The sequence below is a fragment of the Ovis aries genome, chromosome X (genome assembly GCF_016772045.2).
Source record: "Ovis aries strain OAR_USU_Benz2616 breed Rambouillet chromosome X, ARS-UI_Ramb_v3.0, whole genome shotgun sequence".
In the NCBI taxonomy this organism is placed as follows: domain Eukaryota; kingdom Metazoa; phylum Chordata; class Mammalia; order Artiodactyla; family Bovidae; genus Ovis; species Ovis aries.
The window spans coordinates 107,518,823-107,538,179 of record NC_056080.1 but is presented as its reverse complement, the minus strand read 5'-3'; the positions used below and the strand labels follow the sequence as shown (position 1 = coordinate 107,538,179).

The 19,357-nt window shown below is 41.1% G+C and overlaps 1 protein-coding gene across 5 annotated transcripts in view; it reads right to left on the bottom strand.

The window, feature by feature from the left end:
- Positions 1–7,145: 7,145 nt before the first annotated feature.
- GRIA3 (glutamate ionotropic receptor AMPA type subunit 3) overlaps positions 7,146–19,357 on the bottom strand; it is a 311,045-nt gene continuing 298,833 nt past the window's right edge. For 2 of the 5 annotated variants that reach the window (XM_012107364.4, XM_042242468.1), the window contains exons 15-17: positions 17,331–17,445; positions 14,490–14,737; positions 7,146–9,370 (exon numbers count right to left, since the gene is read on the bottom strand). In XM_012107364.4, the coding sequence (XP_011962754.1) occupies positions 14,492–14,737; positions 17,331–17,445 (361 nt within the window). In that variant the 3' untranslated portion in view covers positions 7,146–9,370; positions 14,490–14,491. Of the gene's footprint in view, positions 9,371–14,478; positions 14,738–17,330; positions 17,446–19,357 lie in introns of those variants that run through there. The other 3 variants (XM_027963531.2, XM_004022361.5, XR_009598794.1) reach the window with 3 other exon arrangements.

The window sequence follows — 19,357 nt, the reverse complement described above, 5'->3', positions numbered from 1 at the left end:
CATTACACCATCTAGAATGTTTCTTTTTTTTTTTTAACTTTGAGATTTTTTTTTTTTAAATTTTAAAATCTTTAATTCTTACATGCGTTCCCAAACATGACCCCTCCTCCCACCTCCCTCCCCACAACATCTCTCTGGGTCATCCCCATGCAGCAGCCCCAAGCATGCTGCACCCTACGTCAGACATGGACTGTCGATTCAATTCTTACATGATAGTATACATGTTAGAATTCCCATTCTCCCAAATCATCCCACCCCCTCCCTCTCCCTCTGAGTCCAAAAGTCCGTTATACACATCTGTGTCTTTTTTCCTGTCTTGCATACAGGGTCGTCATTGCCATCTTCCTAAATTCCATATATATGTGTTAGTATACTGTATTGGTGTTTTTCTTTCTGGCTTACTTCACTCTGTATAATTGGCTCCAGTTTCATCCATCTCATCAGAACTGATTCAAATGAATTCTTTTTAACGGCTGAGTAATACTCCATTGTGTATATGTACCACAGCTTGCTTATCCATTCATCTGCTGATGGACATCTAGGTTGTTTCCATGTCCTGGCTATTATAAACAGTGCTGCGATGAACATTGGGGTACATGTGTCTCTTTCAATTCTGGTTTCCTCGGTGTGTATGCCCAGCAGGGGGATTGCTGGGTCATAAGGTAGTTCTATTTGCAATTTTTAAAGGAATCTCCACACTGTTCTCCATAGTGGCTGTACTAGTTTGCATTCCCACCAACAGTGTAGGAGGGTTCACTTTTCTCCACACCCTCTCCAGCATTTATTGCTTGCAGATTTTTGGATCGCAGCCATTCTGACTGGTGTGAAGTGGTACCTCATTGTGGTTTTGATTTGCGTTTCTCTGATAATGAGTGATGTTGAGCATCTTTTCATGTGTTTGTTAGCCATCCGTATGTCTTCTTTGGAGAAATGTCTATTTAGTTCTTTGGCCCATTTTTTGATTGGGTCGTTTATTTTTCTGGAATTGAGCTGCATAAGTTGCTTGTATATTTTTGAGATTAGTTGTTTGTCAGTTGCTTCATTTGCTATTATTTTCTCCCATTCTGAAGGCTGTCTTTTCACCTTGCTTATATTTTCCTTTGTTGTGCAGAAGCTTTTAATTTTAATTAGATCCCACTTGTTTATTTTTGCTTTTATTTCCAGAATTCTGGGAGGTGGATCATAGAGGATCCTGCTGTGATTTATGTCTGAGAGTGTTTTGCCTATGTTCTCCTCTGGGAGTTTTATAGTTTCTGATCTTACATTTAGATCTTTAATCCATTTTGAGTTTGTTTTTGTGTACGGTGTTAGAAAGTGATCTAGTTTCATTCTTTTACAAGTGGTTGACCAATTTTCCCAGCACCACTTGTTAAAGAGATTGTCTTTACTCCATAGTTCTGGAAGTTTTGGCCACAGCAATCAGAACAGAAAAAGAAATAAAAGGAATCCAAATTGGAAAAGAAGAAGTAAAACTCTCACTGTTTGCAGATGACATGATCCTCTACATGGAAAACCCTAAAGACTCCACCAGAAAATTACTAGAGCTAATCAATGAATATAGTAAAGTTGCAGGATATAAAATCAACACACAGAAATCCCTTGCATTCCTATACACAAATAATGAGAAAGTAGAAAAAGAAATTAAGGAAACAATTCCATTCACCATTGCAACGAAAAGAATAAAATACTTAGGAATATATCTACCTAAAGAAACTAAAGACCTATATATAGAAAACTATAAAACACTGATGAAAGAAATCAAAGAGGACACTAATAGATGGAGAAATATACCATGTTCATGGATCGGAAGAATCAATATAGTGAAAATGAGTATACTACCCAAAGCAATTTACAAATTCAATGCAATCCCTGTCAAGCTACCAGCCACATTTTTCACAGAACTAGAACAAATAATTTCAAGATTTGTATGGAAATACAAAAAACCTCGAATAGCCAAAGCAATCTTGAGAAAGAAGAATGGAACTGGAGGAATCAACTTGCCTGACTTCAGGCTCTACTACAAAGCCACAGTCATCAAGACAGTATGGTACTGGCACAAAGACAGACACATAGATCAATGGAACAAGATAGAAAGCCCAGAGATAAATCCACACACATATAGAATGTTTCAAGCTCAAACTAAGGTAGAGATTCATAGAAGTAGATTGATTTCAGACAGATCAGGAGTGTAGAATCATTAGGACTTGACTGAGGGAAAGGATGATGGAGGGAGCAGACAAGGTTGATTACCAGGTTTCTGGGTGGGGTGACTGATCCCTTGTCTTACTGTCTTCTCTGTATAGCCTATCCCTCTGTGGTGATGGCAAGGGTAAAGAAGAGAAATCAAAAGAATGGTTTGCTTACACAAATACACAGGTTTGATTTTCTGTAATCCAACACCCGCCCCCTCACCCCACCCCCTGCCGCTTCTTTGCTTGTTCTTTCTCTAATTCCATCCAGGTTCCACCTAGTATCTCCCTCAGGGTGATCAGGACCGTATTATATCGTGTTTCAGGGAGTGGTTTGGGTAGCTGGTTCCAAGTCTGCCTATTTCTTCTTTGGTGATAATATGAGCTGGTTTTCTTCCACATGAGTGCAAACCACATTATGACTCTGGGACCCTGAAAAATGAGAAGAATCATACACTTTTCACTACGTCTTACAGGTAAGATGTAACATCTAACAAGCTGATGTTAAACTGACCCATGTGTTTTTTCATTGTCATTGCATGGTGGGTTCTACTTTTGAGTGCAAGCCTACTTTTTTCTCAGGTGGTCACAGATACCAATTTTAAGATTTAACTGATTTACTCTTATATGCTGTTTTACTCTACATCAATGTGGTTTCAAATCAAGATAGAGCTCTCAGTATTCTTTGGCTTCCCTGGTGGTTCGAACAGTAAAGGATCCGCCTGCAATGTGGGAGACCTGGGTTTGATCCCTGGGTTGGGAAGATCCCACAGAGGAGGGCATGGCAACCCACTCCAGTATTCTTGCCTGGAGAATCCCCATAGACAAAGGAACCTGGTGGGCTACAGTCCAAGGGGTCATAAAGAGCCAGACACGACTGAGCGACTAAGCACAGCACACAGCACAGAGCTCTCAGAGGGATGTCTTGTTTAGCAGTGGGGTGAGGGTAAGAGCAGAGACAATGGTTTCTGTGTTGGAAATGTTGAGTTTGTGCTTATGGGATAAATCCAAATAAGGAGGTGCACTAGACATTTGAATATACTTATTTGGAACTCAAGAGAGCATTCTGAGCTGGAAATGAAGACTTGAGAGACACAATGTAGGTGGAGATGGAAACCATGGGACAGTACCCAGGGAGAGTGTACAGAGTACAGAGGAAGGAACATGGTAGAACTCAGGAGAACATTGACATTGAGAGGAGAGGAAAGCATGAAGCAGAAGCAAAATTAGCAGCCAGGCAGGAGGAAAACCAGGAAAAGGTGAGGTCACAGAAGTCAAACGAATAGAGACTACCAAGATGGGAGAGGTTAAAAGCACCAAATTCTAGAAAGAGATCAAATAGTATAATGACTAACAAGTTGGATAAAGTAGGAGTTAGCAAGGCTTTTCTACAAAGAGTGAGTAAGTAAATATTTTTGACATTGTGGGCAATACTCTTGTAGCTACTCAGCTGAGCTATTGGAGGGTAAAAGCAGTCACAGGTAGTAAGTTAATGGATATGGCTATGTTTCAATAAAACTTTATTCACAAAAAAAGTGGTGGGCCGGATTTGGCCTAAGAGTCACAGTTTGACTTCCCTTACAATAAAGTAGGATTACAGTTTATTGATGACCTTGGCCAGAGCAATTCCTATAGAGTGGTGGGGCAGAAGCCATAGCATTATCATTAAGGAAGAGGTGATGGGGTGTAGCAAGCTTTTCTGAAACTATACTGTAAATGGGGGAAAATGCAGGCCTAAAGGGCTTTACCAGGTTTAGAGAGGGTTTCCCTGTCTTTCAAGAAAACTAGCCCTCACATGGGGGAAGACTGCAATGTTTAGAAATATTTGTAACATTCTATCATCCTGTCAGCCTTGCATTCAAGCTTCTTCAGAGTTGCTGCCAGAACTTTAATTGACTTGTTCAGGCTTAATGAATATTTATTAGGAAAAATCTAAATCAACCATTTTGCTACAGGACTGAGGCTCAGTGAAACTACTGCAAGGGTAGTTTTACCAAAGCTGCTGTCATGAGGAGAGGATTATTATTTAGGCTGTCATTGCAGGTTCTTTTACACTTTTGTAACTAGGGCATCATGAGTCAATATCTAAGCAAATACCTCCAGCTCAAAGAGTAGGCAGTTTGGCAGGGAAGTGGTCATTCTGAGGTTTTCAACAACTAGAGGCTTACAGGGGCCAGTGTGATTCCTTAGTTCAAAAGGCCCACAGCTTCTGAGGCACAGAGAGAAATGCAGTTAGGTTCCACCTGGTTACATTAGGAAGTGCAAACCCAAGTGAAGGAGCAGAGCTGAAGTCTCCTTTTGGGGCTCTTTCTAGTTCTTTCCCTGAGCATAACACGGGGCATGGATGGATGGAGACTCTTTGTAGTCATCATCTGCCTTGCCACCAAGACTGCTTTCTCCTCAGCCTGGAGAGGCGAGGAAAGGAGTACAGGCCCTCCCCTAGCTGTCTTGTCCAGGTGCTGTTTTGTTACAAGGACAATGATGGCGATCAAAGAACTTGGGTATCCTGCCTATTCAAATGGGTTTGTGAACTCTCAGTGTTGAGGATGCGAAGAAAGTGCCGTAGGTTTGGGACAATGACTGACCCTCCCAATACCTCCCTCCATCCTCTCCTAACAACAGTGCCCTCCCAGGGAACATTTTGAGAAAGTCCAATTGCACCATCTTTACAGACTATAAATGACTGGTCCGTGACTCTCAATCTTAGATGTAGGGGAGGTCTCCTAGCAACTTCATTCTTTCACTTTCAGTTCTAGAGGCAAGTTTCATTAATTCTCAGTGCCCAGACCTTGTCTTTTCTTTAGTCTAGAATGATAGGTGTGAAACTGTAAGTCCTACCAGTAACCCCAGATTCAAAAGAGATTTCCTGATGGGACTCTCAGTTCTGTGTGCTCCCACAACTGAATGCAGTTATATTGTTGCTGAGTTTCATATCTGCCAAATGATCTGATAATAAATGGGTGCCCAGGAAACCCAGTCCAACAGGGTGAGGCTAAGAGAGGAGGAATATGGCTGAGAGTAGTCAAATAGCTGGCTCAGATTTTGAAAGTAACTCTCCAACTGATAATAGACTTTGGTGGTTTATGACCCTTATGAGACAGCATGTCAGTGCATCTTTCTGCTTCACTGAGTCTGGACTCTGAGGAATAATGGCTTTGCTTCTTGTTTCTCCATTTGTTCTCCTCCTTTTCTATGTTTATCTCCCCCAAGTCACAGTCAATCCTTTCTCCCCACCCAGTACCAGGAAGGTGTTTTGCAGGACTGTTTCTTCCAGAATCCTACCAAGGTTTCCATAAATACACTTGTCCTTCCTGTTTTGAAGACTGTCCTATAGACAAAGTGTGATCAGATGTGAATGTTAACAGGGCAAGAAAACCAACACAGAGAGCCAGAAGCAGTTTCCTCTTGTGCAGAGTGAGAGTGTGACATTGGAAGATCAAAGATTTTGTTGCAGACCTGTTTGGCGACTCTGATCCTGTGTATCAGTAAGACATAAAGCTACCTAGGGACTAACTTGAGAAAGACTAAAAACACCTCCTCCCTTCCTCCCAGGAGGAAAACACTCAATTCCTAGGTAAACCCAAGTTGCCCTCTACCATCACCTACCACAGCACCAGAGGTGAACTTCTTCTTTGAGGTAAGGAATTAGAGTTCCTGGTAAAATTGAAATCTATTATTTTGGAAGCTTTGGGGACAACATTTGGCACTTGAACTGATTTCATCAGCCACCAAGGGGACCGTCACTATAATCTAGTCACTGAATCTGCTCCCTAAGAATCATTCTCTTCTCGGGGGCAGGGGCTGCTGTTGTTGTTTAGTTGCTGAGTCGTGTCCAGGTGTCCTAATCAAAGAAAAGGAAAGCAGTTGAGTTAGAAATGGTGTTTTACCAGGCAAATGGCATTTCAGAGGACAGTGACAATGACAGTAATATGCTGAAGCCTGTGGGTCAAATTGACCACATGGTGTTCATATCATCCTATACTTCATAGACTTCTGAGAGTTTTCCTTTCCTGCTCTGGCCTTTCTTTCTCTGAGGCATTGTATTCCTTGTTCCCTAGCTCTCTAACCCCAGATATCTTTATTTCTCTAGCATCTCAATTGCACTCTTCCTTTCTGGCTTAGTTGCAAATTATCCCCTTTCTCCTACCATCACCCCATTTTCTTTGGTGATCATCATCTGAGACTGATCTATATTTAAACATGTGCTCTATTTGTTGGGTAAAACTATATTCCATTTTCACTATACACAATTCAAACTAGATCATTAGCCTTTTGGTTCTCTCTCGGAAATGTTCTAAGATCAGTATACTCCTAGATTCATTATTTAATCCCCTACTCTAGATCAGTGGCCCTGGGTGGAATAAAGATTTTCCACTGGAACATTAAGTTATTATCAGTAATGAAAGAAGCAAAAAGTAGAGCCAATTAACTAAGAGGAAGACAACACATACATGTGATGACATGGGAAAGCAATTAGAGGTTTTCTTTTTTTTTTTTTTAAGATCATCAATCCTGAGTTTGGGCCCTTCCTTGGGAGGCCAGATCTGGCAATGAGAGGATGGAGGACTGGGGTTAGGGTCAAGGCAGATGTCTGAGGAGAGGGTCCCTGAGGGTAGAGGAGATGATGAGTCGGAATGAAGGTCTTGAAGTCAAACTTTTCCTCTTTCACATATGAACTGAAGTTCTGCTTCTTGCTGTTTGTTGATGCCACCTCACTGGTGGCGATCCCAGCAGACCTAATCGAGGGTCTTCATAGCCCATTCCATTTAGATTAGGAGTCGGAACCTGACTGCAGTTGCAGCTGGGGTGGGGAGAGGCATAATAGTTGGTGAAGATCACCAGTAAGGTGACCAAGCATCATTGGTGAGACTTCTGGTGGGAAGTCAACTGGTGAATAATAACTTCTTGGCACCTGCATCCCAATAAAATTTGAACAGTCAAAGCCCAGAAACAGAATTCTTTCTTTACAATTTTATTTACAAAATGTATTAAAACTTTGTACAATACCTCATGGCAGTGAGGCTCCGTAATTTATTCCCACACATGCAATTTACTCTTTTACAGCCATTAGTTTGCTTGGCAATGTTTCTGTTTACTGAAGTACAGCTTTAACAACAAAAAGAAAATTATTGGAAAAAAATCTTCAAGTGACTACCGCCAAACTCCTGTAGCTTGAAGTTAGTAGCAGAAATTTGAAGCAATCAATGTTTTTTTTTTTTTTAAACATGCACGTTTTTAAAAAATAACAAACCAATTTACCCGCCTCTTCATTCCCAGTGAAGTTTCCTCTCTGAAAAACTGATCTGGGTCAACAAACATCCACTTCTCTTTATCCAGTGCCTATGAGAAGTTTGTGTGTAGGTTGGTTGGTTGGTTTTATACAACCTCATATATTGGCACAGCATTAGCTTCCCGCGCTGGGACATCATAGCATTCAGAAGTTGAAAAAAAATCAGTTTTGTGAAAACAAAAACACAACAGCTTTCTTGTTTTTTTTTTTTTTTTAATTTTTTTTTCTGTTTGTTTTGTTCAATACCATTGAAAATTTGACAGGTGAGTCATTCATTTCTGACACAGTTTTTGGAATGAAAGTTTATATTACACTTTTCCAGAAATGTTTCATTGGAAACTAGACTTGTACCTTTCTTTTCTGAAGACAAGAGCAAATGTGCAGCAAGCCAACTAAAGCATCTAAGGGTCACACTTGGGGAGATGAATTTGAGCTCCCAGTTTTTACAGCCTGGAAACTTCCCAATGCACGTCGCTGATGAGAGCAGACTACTGAACTACAGAAAGCGTACGTCGTTATATAGGAGGTAATTAGTGAGTGGAGACTATTTCCTCTGACTGTTCTGATGATGCCAATGGCAGGTACGCAGTTAGTTACTTGATAGCCCGTGTAGCAGTGGTGCGATCTTCGGAGTCAGTAGAGAGACTGCTCCAAGCAAGGACCTGGGAGTGACACTGAGGCCCTTGATTTAGCAGTAGGTTGGGAATGCATCTTAGTCTTGGCAAACTAGGAAAGGACACATGCAGTCTGACAGAGAGCCACAGGCAATCACAGGCAACAGCTGGTAAGACAGACCTAGCAAGAGTGAAAGTCAGATGACAACTGTGGTCTGAACCCACTGGCCCGCCTTGCAACGCGGTCCTGTCTCCATGGTGTACATTTGAAAGGCATACTTAGCAGAGAAAGCGGAGTTAAACACAGTGTTGTTTCTGAGAAAGATATTCTAAACACATTTGGGAGTGTAGGCCGCATTTCCCTACCTCAATGCTAAATACTCAGCTATCTTGACTTAAGATGCACACGGAAGCAAGAAAAACACATCTGTGAGCTGAAATTCCGGGCTTCTCAGAAAGCCCCGGGATCCGTTTGTAGGAAAGCACCGAGAGGTATGCCTAAGAGTGCCCGTCCCTTGCTAAACACAAGTCAGTTTCAGAAAGTTCTGTTCATCCCTTCACTGAGTGGGAAATTGGCAGCGCATTTTCACAAAACCGTTTCAAAACACAGAAGTCACCGTTGAGTCCCTTTTCCAAAGTGTTTGAATTTTCTGAAGTGTTGCATTTACATTCTAAAGATATACACATTTCAGCAATGTTGAAAGGAAATAGGATGCACAGAACATCATCACCAACAGGAAATACCAAAAACATCTTGTCAGCAGATCCTAGAAGAAATGCCAGTCTCCTCCCAGACAGGGAGGTCAGATTTTTTTTTTTTCTTTAAATCAGGAGGAATTAATTATTTTAGTGAGATGGGCCTGTTTGCAGAATTGGAATTTGAAATTTGTCTGTGTGTATGTGTGTTAAAGAACATGGTGTTTGTATACTGTGCAGTGGTATCAAAGAATGGCTTTTGTTGAATTGACACTTTGTAAAATAACATTTGTTTTCGCATACTGGAATCTTGCATGTCCATTTTTTTGTTGGTTTTATTTTAATTTTTTTCAAGCAAAGCGAAAAGATTTCAATGATGGTTTGCATTGTCGCGAGTCTCAGAGTATTCCATAAGGCACTGAAGGAAAAAAAAATCAGTTTTTCCTATTGAAAGGTCATTGCACCATCAGCAATATTCGTGTCATGCCCGACACCAAGGAGAGTGGAATCTGGCTCAGGATCCTTGAAGCAGCCACGTTTTCGGTGATTCCTCTCATCACTTGCCTCCAGTGGGAAGGGATCTGAAAAGTAAAGGGGTTAGTGTCAGTTTGAATGGGCTTTCTGTTGGCAATCTAAGTGTGTTATAGCTCAGTCTATCTTCACCAAAACCACAGCTGTTTTTTCAAACTGGCATCTCTGAGGCTGCACCTTGTTTGACTGCCTTTAGGCAACAGGTTTGAGGTTTGTTTCAATTCTTTCCCTGGAAGCAAGTGCTTTGCCATAGGTTAAAATTAGGTTTTTTTGTTTGTTTGTTTTTTACTATGCATTGTACTAAGGAATACATGGGCATTGGATGAAGTCTAACTCAAAACGTTAATCACTTAGGATGTGGGTATACTAGAAGGCCTTAGTGGCATTTCAATATAGGACAATGACAGTGTCAGCACAATGACATTGCAGAGTGAATTCTGATTGCAGAAACTGTGACAGGGGACTGTTTGCCTAGGACAGACTTTGAGTGGTCTTCTATGGCTGGCTCAATTGAAATCCATTTGATCATGAGAAGAAAATTTGCTGCTCATTGCCAGAAAGGTGATAGCTTCTTTCTCTTGATATCTACAACCTTAGTTACTGAAGTCAGAAAATAGCACATGGACTTTGAAGAGAGAGCACGTTCCAGGAAGAAGGCAGAATCCTAGTGATATCCACAAAGGAGCTTGCCTCCATGGGGTCTTTGCCCTAATATTATGGGGCTGATGGAGATGCTGTTGCTGTCCTCTTTTTTGGAGGCATTAACTAGTGCAGGGACTTCATTTGCCCCCAACCCTGGAAACTTAAGGCCACATTCCTGCCTCCTCTTCAAGTTCATAACCATCTTCTCTATCCTTTCTGTCTATACTAATGGGGTCCTTCTTTTGCTCCTGAGGTAACTCTGAATTTTATCCCAAAAGAATGACATGATCACTATCTACCACTGGCCTTAGAATAAAATTGTTTGTAAGAAGAAAGTCAAAGATGCACCTGAAGGCCAAAATACCCAAAGAAGCAGAATAAGACTAACATGAAAGCAGGTAAACCACTTCCTTGGAATCCCTATGGTCCAGAATCATATCTATCTCAGATATTTGGAGAAAGTTTATATCTACGGCATAAAGGTCAATGTCCCTTCTGACCTTCCTATTGGCCATGGGATGTCACTTCCCAGGTGCATAACTTTGGGAAAATCACCTAATCTCTCAGTGCCTCTGTCTCTGGTTTTTAAATGGAGGTAGATGAAATATTGGGTTGGCCAAAAAGGTCTTTTGGGTTTTTCTGTATGATATTAATGGAAAAACCTGAATGAACTTTTTGGCCAACCCAATATTATCATGGAAGGAAAAGTCCTCTGGGGACAAAGAACATCACCACTTAACATAAGATGAGCGCTCTAAGGCAGGGACGCTTCCCCAGCAAGAATGTCTATAGCTGTAGAAGGAAAACAGATTCCTTCAAAATGGGCAGCGTGAACAAAGTTGTTATTCTCTAGGAAGACTAAATAGAACTGTATTAGAGGAAAAAAAAAATCTTTTTCCTCATCCCCAAGCATTTTGAGCTCTTGAAAATGAGAAGGATTTCAAATATATTGAAGAAACCAAAGAAGCCAGAAGTAATTCTGAGCAGCAATGAAGAAATCGGAAAGAATTTCTTAAAATAGTGAGCAGAGTCACCCGTAGGGTGCAGTGAATCTGGAATGCTTGACGGCTGTTCACCTGCCCAGGCATGCTTCAGGCTCCTCTTCCAGTGGGTGATCAGTAACCCAGACAGACAGTAGGTTGTCAAGAGGTCATCTGCTCTCGAATCAGGGCTAGGTCTGAGGCATAGGTTCCCACAATGAGTCCAATAACCCTGACTCTACTCTCAGCCATAGCAAATGAGAGATGAGTCCCTCCTTTTTCAAGGATGCCTTTTTACTAACCAGATTTCACCTGGATCATATTCTTGCAGTTGATTTGCTCTTGAGTCATTCTTCCTGAAGAATGACTGGTACCATAAACTCCCAAGGCTGGCTCTGATAATCAGCAATATAAGTAAAATCTCAGGGTGCTTCTCCATCTCTGTGACCCTGAATAGACCCTGACAGATCTAGGCCAACTCCAAGAACTGGAAACCATAATAACTAGGTAAGAAATTAGAAGTCACTGTGATATATTCCAGAACTTCTTGGGAAATAAAAGATGAATGAATGAAGACTAACATCCCCCTGATGTTACATCACCAAACTGGCTGAGGACAGCTGAGAGGTTTCTATTTCCTGCTCAGCCTGCTTTGTGTCTTGACTGACACATGTCAGGTTTTTTCCCTGGCATCCTCTGGGGCTTTTCCTTCTTGTCTAGGGACTTCACACAGACTTGGAGGACACATTTGTTTGCAGAGTCTCTCCCCAGGTTTTCTTTTCATCCTAGGGATGACTGCCACAGTGTCAGCTAACTGGGCTGTAACTGCGTTGGCATCGATGTCTATTCAAATGTGATTTTTGCCTCAGTTATCCTGAATCTTGCTTCACAAAATGGGTCAGCCAAGATGACTAAAGGAAAGCCACTGCACCAGAAGTTGTGGGAAGTTCATTTCTTGTGCTCTCCCCACCCCTGGGTTCAGTGTTCTGGGCCTCCACTGGAAGACTGCAGCACCCTGCTGGAAGGTTTGCTGATCCCACTTTCTCTCTTTTTTTCTCATTCACCACCCCCCTTCCTTCCTTAAGTGATAGACTCTGAGACAACTTTCTCTAGAACCTTACTACTCCCTGGACCAGCAGCATCAATATGACCTGTGAGCTTGTGAGCAGTGTAGAACCTCAGGCCCCACCCCTGACCTGCTGCACACTGTCAGTCGGTAAGCACTGCTCTGGGACTTAAACAAGAGACTCAGATAGAATGGCTGTGTGACCCTAAGCCCTGTTCCAGAAAGCTTCCTTTTGCAGAAGTAGGAATGATTGAACATATACCCTTGTGTCAAGTACATCAGAAGGAGGGCCAGTGGAGGCTAGGTGAAGTCCCTCAAGACACTTTTGTAATGAAGTAAGACATAGACTTAGGATCTGCTCTTCATGTGACAGGATCCCATTGGGGTTTCAAGATTTCTGGAGACCACCAGGCCATGAGTGGAGGGTGGTCACATGGTTTAGTGAAGGATACAGTTATAAGAGGACGAAGAGCTGGGTTCTAGTCTGAGAACTGCCACTACCCAGTTGTCTTGCCTTTAGCAAGTCATTTGATATGGCCGGTGCTTAGTTTCCTAAAAGGGAAAATATCGGCTTGACCAAAAAGTTTGTTCAGGTTTTATGGAAAAACTCCGAATGTTGGCCAAGCCAGTGTTTTCTGCCCCATTACCACAACGGCAGCAACAGAGTGAGAGCACGTGGAAAACTGATATGCAGATTTCAGGTGTATTCTTTTCTTTGGATGCCAGTATCTTTGAATTTGGGATAATTCACCTAGGTTGAAATCACTTGGGTACTATCCTATGAGAAAGCAAATAACGTCCCCCCAGTTCTAATGGGCCTATATAACCTACTCAAGAGTAAAATATTTTAAGCACACTGGAACATTAAATGCTTGCATGCAAACAATGCTAATTACACATGAATCCATCTTTGATCCATCCAGCAATGCAATGGGAGCACTTTGTTAGTGGGTTAGTCATATACTGAATATGTTGTGACAGGAGGTCTGCAGCAGGAAAGAACAACCAGAAGCTTCATCAAACAAGAGAATGCCATCTGTGGTGAGGACAAGTGATTTATTTGGAGGAAATATTTAAAACTTGGCTGAATTGAAATCCACACCATAAAATATGTGGAGGTCAAAAGCACAAATGCATTTAGAAACTGAAGCTCATAGAAATTAACTCATGAAGAAAAAAAAATCTCCCACCTACAATAAGAGCTATGAAGTTGCTAATTGTTCATTTCCACTTTTGATAGGTATGTTACTGATGACGGATGCACTTGAAGGTAACTAAACTTATATTCTCGTGGAGATGTTATCCTAACTCAAGCTTGCCTTTGAACATGTCTGAGTTATTGGTGAGTTTTGGCTGTAGCTGCCAGAGTCAAGGTGGCATCAATCAGGCTCATTTAAGTATGAATTTGGGAACAGCCAGCAGCAGGGGTCCTAGACTGTCCTCTGGGAGGCACTTACCTGAATGAACATCAGTTCCAAGAAAGGGACAACAAAGGAACTCACAGATTAAAGCAATTGTCTTAGGTTTACACTTAAGTGAATCAACACACCCCTATAGAAGCACTGCCTTTCTCAAGGGGGCAGCTTCCCATTTCCATTTTCATTTTCACATCAGTTCCAGAGAGCTGCTTTCTCTATAGCTGCACTGTCCAACATGGCAGTCACCAGCCACATGTTACTACTGAACACTTGATATGCGGCTAATGTGAGAGTTGAGACGTGCCATAAGTATCTATGTGAAACACACCCCTGATTTCTAAGACTTAGTATGAAAAAAGAATGTAAAATACCTCTTTCATTTTTTACATTGGTAACAAGTTGAAATGCTACTATTTCAGATATACTAAGTTAAAAAATATATCATTAAATTAATTTTGCTTGTGTTACTTAAAAAACTTTTTTTACTTAATAAAATTTATTTTTTAGAAGAGCTTTAGGTTCACAGTAAAATTAAGTGGAAAGTATAGAGAGTTCCCATAGTCTCTGTTTCCACTTGTTGTCTTCCATTATCAACATTAAAGTGGTACATTTGTCACAATTAATGAACTTATATTGACACATCATTATGCCCCAGGGTCCATAGTTTACATTAAGGGTTAACCCTCGATGTTCTATAGGTTTTGACAAATGCAAAATACCATATGTCTACCATTACTTGTGTTACTTTTGAAAATAGCTACCAGAGCACTTAAATTACACATCTGGTTCACAAATGTGGCTTGCAAATATTCCCATTGAACAGTGCTGCTCTAGAGAACTTTTTTCCTCTTTGGTTGTGGACCACAATTTAATTACAAGTATGCTATTAGAAAAGCTCTACTGTCTGACAAGAAAGCACAACTGTTGTTTTCAAAGAATTAAATGGTTGCAAAGAATAGACAATTCTTAAACAATAAACCAGACCAAAAAAAATAAAGAGAAAAATAAAAGAGATTAACGTACAATAACGTAAGCTGATTAGTGTACTAGACCTTAACCGTACCCCTAGATCTTAACACTCTCTGTTCCATACACGTTGTAGCCTTCTCTGTATGTAGCGTAATTTTGAGTGTTGGTGGCAGGAGCAGGCTTAAAGTTTTGGGTGTTCTTTGTGAGTTTCATGCGTTTGGACTCTGCCCGCGATTTGTAACAGAATTCTATCAAAGCCACCATCATGGCCAGCCCCAGACCTCCGACAAGTATATAGAAAACGCCTGCCACATTGCTCAGGCTCAGAGCGCTGGTCTTGTCCTAAGAGAAATGAACAAGGCGATTAGTTCTTGGGGAAAACAAAGACAATGGAACATTATAATACATTGCAACAGTATACAATAGTTCTAAGTCGTAAAATAACTAGACATTGATGTAAATGTTATGACTCAACTCTGGCAACTGGTGGATGTTTCACAATGGCTAGTAAGACAGCAGACTGTGCTTCTGTTGACAGTTGTGATCCTCACCTAAATATTCTTTTATTTTGACTCCTTAAATCCTTTAGTACCTCAAGATGGTGTCAACAACTAAATAAGGCAACATTCGGCCATGGGAGCAGAAGTGTAAACACAAGCACAATTTAGTCCTCTGCCAGCTTGCATAAACACCATTTGCCAGAGTTGAGCAGTGACATAATCTCTATTGATGTAACACTCTTTTCATTTGGGAACTTGAAGCACTCTTTCCCCTCTCTGCCCCGCAACACCCCTTTCTCCCTTGTTCTCCCTGTGTCAACAACTAGTTTTTAAGATAGCAGGTGAGTATGTTAGCGGTTCCTGATATTCATATTGGGGGGAGTTACTTCACAAGGGTTTGCTTAAAAAGGATTAGCTCTCTCCTTTCACCCAGTGGTTGAGAAAGAAATTGCTCCCTGTGGGGGCTGGTTGCTAAGGTCTCACCCTCAGGGGAGCAAATCTTTGTGCTGTGGAGACAAGGGCACAGCACAATGAATTGACTCTGTTCCCGCTTCCTGGGAGTTTAAGGAAACCCTCAGGAGGACCAACTGGGTCCTGAATTGGCTCCATACAAATCAGAAAACTTTTCCGGGAGGCTGATGATTGAAAAAAAAAATCCAGCTCATTTTTAGCTTTTACTCCAGGGAATGTAGAGAATAATTAGAAACAAAACAAAACAAAACAAAACAAAACCCTACACTTATCTGATCTCTATTTAAAATGGAAGGAGGGGGGTGGGGGAAAATCAAGGAAGCCGGTCAGTGACTTTCAGGTCAAACTGTGCAAATCTGACTAAGCTATCTGCCTGCATGAAAAAGCAGAAACTGAACTGCTGAACAATGGAAAGAGAAAAGTTGGTGCCTTGAGCCCTACCTTGAGGTAGGACACAGCAAGGGCCAGGAGCCTTTCTTTGACAAAAATAAAATAAAATAGCATTTTGTAGTCTTTTTAGAGGGAATGTAACCATTTTGCTGCTGAATACAATAGAATGGAATACCCACATTGTTAAGCCAGTGAATTGAGTATCTTATTCAAATGATAGCACAGTGAGCAGATGATGGCTATGGCTGACACTCAATAATCTGTAGCTCAGCTGGTCCTAGTATCATGTAAAGAATTAAATATAAAGACAATTTGGCATGTTCTGATTCCATTTTCCTAAGAGCCAGTCCTGTACTTGTTTACTTCAACAAAAAGGCCAATTGGAATTGAATCACATTGTCGGGAAGAGGGGTATGGACATGCCTCATCTCTATAACAACCTTGCAAAGAGTCACTCTTCTAGGATGAATGACAGCTAGACAAGTGATAAGAATCTCTGTCACTTATGAAATGATGGATCGCCTCCTTAAGGAGGCTGGTGAAACTATCTGCAGGGATGTTCCACAGTCCATTAGGAAATGGATCAATTTCTGGTAACTTGTCCTCTCCCACTAGATTTGTATATGTATGTGATTTTTGATGGGGGAAAGGTGTCCTTTGCATGACCCACGTAAGCTGGAGCAACAAAGTTTCAAGTTCCTCCAATTTAAGTTTCATAAAATTCCCTGTTGTGGGATGTAGAAAACCAGGAGCAAAATGGTTCACTGCACAAGGAAAATGAGTGGCATTTCATGAAATGAATTAACTGATACCACAATATTAGTTCGAAAAAAGGAAAGGCAAAACTTGAAACTCAAAAAGAATTTTCTTAGGGGGGCAGGAAGGAGGCGGGGAAGAGTGTTTCATGCTTATCAATGTGATGTTATCCTGAGAATGTATACCCTTAAGGAGCATGCGACTGAATTTTAGAAGTATTACGTACAGAGATTCAAATAACACCTTTGGAAGAGAGAAGTGTGACAGACTTAATGAAATTTGAAATCCAAATAGATGCTGAACTCAATACGACAGCAGCTGAGAGGAGGCTAATCATTGTGCTTACAGAAGCCAGTCTTTGTTACTTAATTCTTTGACTGTTTTCAAGTGGGCTCAACATAATATAGTCATAACCAAAGGCATTAGCAACTACAAAGTCTCTGAAACTGTAAGAGGTTAAGAAAAAGTACTGTCACAACTGGTTCTTTTTTTTTTTTTTGGTTGTTGTTGTTTTTCTCTTCGAACTTTCGAAATGTGAAATACAGTAAAACCCCCTTATAACACAGCTCATTCTTTGGGAATGTGGTGGGCCAGATTGAGTTCCCTAATTACAATAGCTTGCAGGGAGTCCATGAGTGATGTCACGTGGCAGGCCTCTAAGGCTGGTGTTTGCCTTAAACTTTCAGCGCTTGTGTTATAAAGGGGTCCCACTGTGTCAGGGAGTGTGTGTTGGGAAGGAAAGCCGTTTTAGGGTAGAAAATAAACAGTGGTTCAAAATGTGATTGCTAATCAGTACAAAAAGACCTTCAGCGACTGACCTTACTCCCGGAGTCCTTGGCTCCACACTCCCCCTTATCGTACCACCATTTGTTTTTCAGCTTGTCTAAGATGCCTTGTTCACTGAGTTTCAATACTGCAAGGTTTACAGGCGTTCTTCACGTGGGAAATAACATAAATAACATTATATTATGTTATTTTATGTTATTCAAGCTTCAAACTACTTTAAAACTATAGAAAGCGATAAAGCAGGGGGCCCTGGCCACAGAGTAATTTTAGACACTGCAGGCAACCTGAGCATTACCTTATAAAAATTAACACTACAGCAACGCTATATTTACCAGGGCCTGCCCATATCGCTTTGAGTAATCGGCACACACTGTTAAATAATGAGGATAGAAAAAAGGCACTCCTCAGATAGGCGGTGTGGGGTGAGGAGGGTTTCCCCTCAGTGACAATCGTCGGCGGCAGCTTGCAGTAGCTTTGTGATGGAGGTGTGTTAGGTTTGATCTAACCGGGTGTCTTGTTGTACTTCCAGACAGAAAGCAAGTTTTATGGTGGAGTGGGGAAGGGAACGGGGCCAGAAGGGGAGGCACTTCCACATGTGGAGACAAAAGGATGAATTCCAGCAGAATAGAAGATAGATTCTCTGTGAAGAGCACGCCTTCTGATTAATTGTCCTTTATTACACAAATCTGCTGTCCAGCTGAAAATGATCTTCCAACAAACTGTACTACATACATGTCTCCCCAGACTAAATTCTTACACCATACTGGTCTTAATACTAACAGTATAATGTGGACCTCTGAGTTCTGTATAAGAATACTTTCAACAGTGTGAGATTTGGTCTACGGATTGTTTTTAAGTTACTGATCAGCTGTCTCTCTGATATGGTTGTACGTCTAGGGCCAACTCAGGTCATCAGAAGGTGAACTAGATTGTTTTAAAATGGATTATTAATATGGCATGACCTGAAATGGCAAACTGACTCTGCCTCTATGGCAGTGCTGTAGAGGAAGTTTAGATACGCTGTTGTAGTCAAATGAAGCTTCAGAGCCACTTCACAAATGCGGGAAACCCTATTGGTCCTAGGGTAATGATTTTTCTCTCTTGGAAATTTCTTCAGCTGTAAAATGGGAATAATGACTTCTACAGTTTTCTTTCTAGACCTAATGAATCTTAAAGGATCTCTAATAACTTTAGATTTAAAATGCATTATAGAGAAGGGGTGGCATATTTGTATTATGAGGCTATGAACTACTGTGTGTTCAGGCTCATGTGAACAATATTGCCAGTACTAGTACCTGTTTTTCTGAATGCTACCAATTTTCAAGGAGGAAATCAGGTATATTTGTGTAACTATGAACATTCCATAGAATTTCTGAGTTTATTTTGGGTAACTTGGACCCACCAACATATCCCAATCATTGACAAGACTTCTGTTGTCACAGAGATCTGTTCTCTATCAGACCATCCCCAAAGCCTGTTTCCTTTCTTTTCCTCTTTACTGTTGAGAGCAGAAGGACCATCTCGAGATATTCTGAGAAACAGATCATCATGTAAAAATAATAGGCAATTTCAGAGTACTTAGGATTTGTAAAACTATAAACCTTTAGTGTCAGGGAGGTGACACTTTCTTGGTTAGTCCTGAACTTGGCAGCCAGAATATCTGTATTTTGTATGTCACCAGGAAATTGAGGTCCTTTTATACTTGAAACAAGTTCCTTCAGTCAATGCTCAGAAGCTTAGGCTTCTCAAGTGCTGGCCAGAGTTGCTTGGAATGCAAAGAAACAAAAGTTATTTAAATAAAAATGCGAGCCTCTTTAGGATATTGTTAGCTGTGACAGTCATCTTCGACTTTTTTTTCTTAAAGGACAGAAAGGCCATCTATGGCCATGAGATCAGTGTTGGAATTGCCTTCTGCCCTAGTCTCCGCTGTCTAGCCTCCTTCTCTCTCCTTGCTCCTATAATCTTTTCCTCTATCACCACCACCTTTCCTTCAGTGCTATGCCTTAAACTACATATTGGCACCCAGGCTCAGGATTATGACAGTTGGCTCAGATTGCAG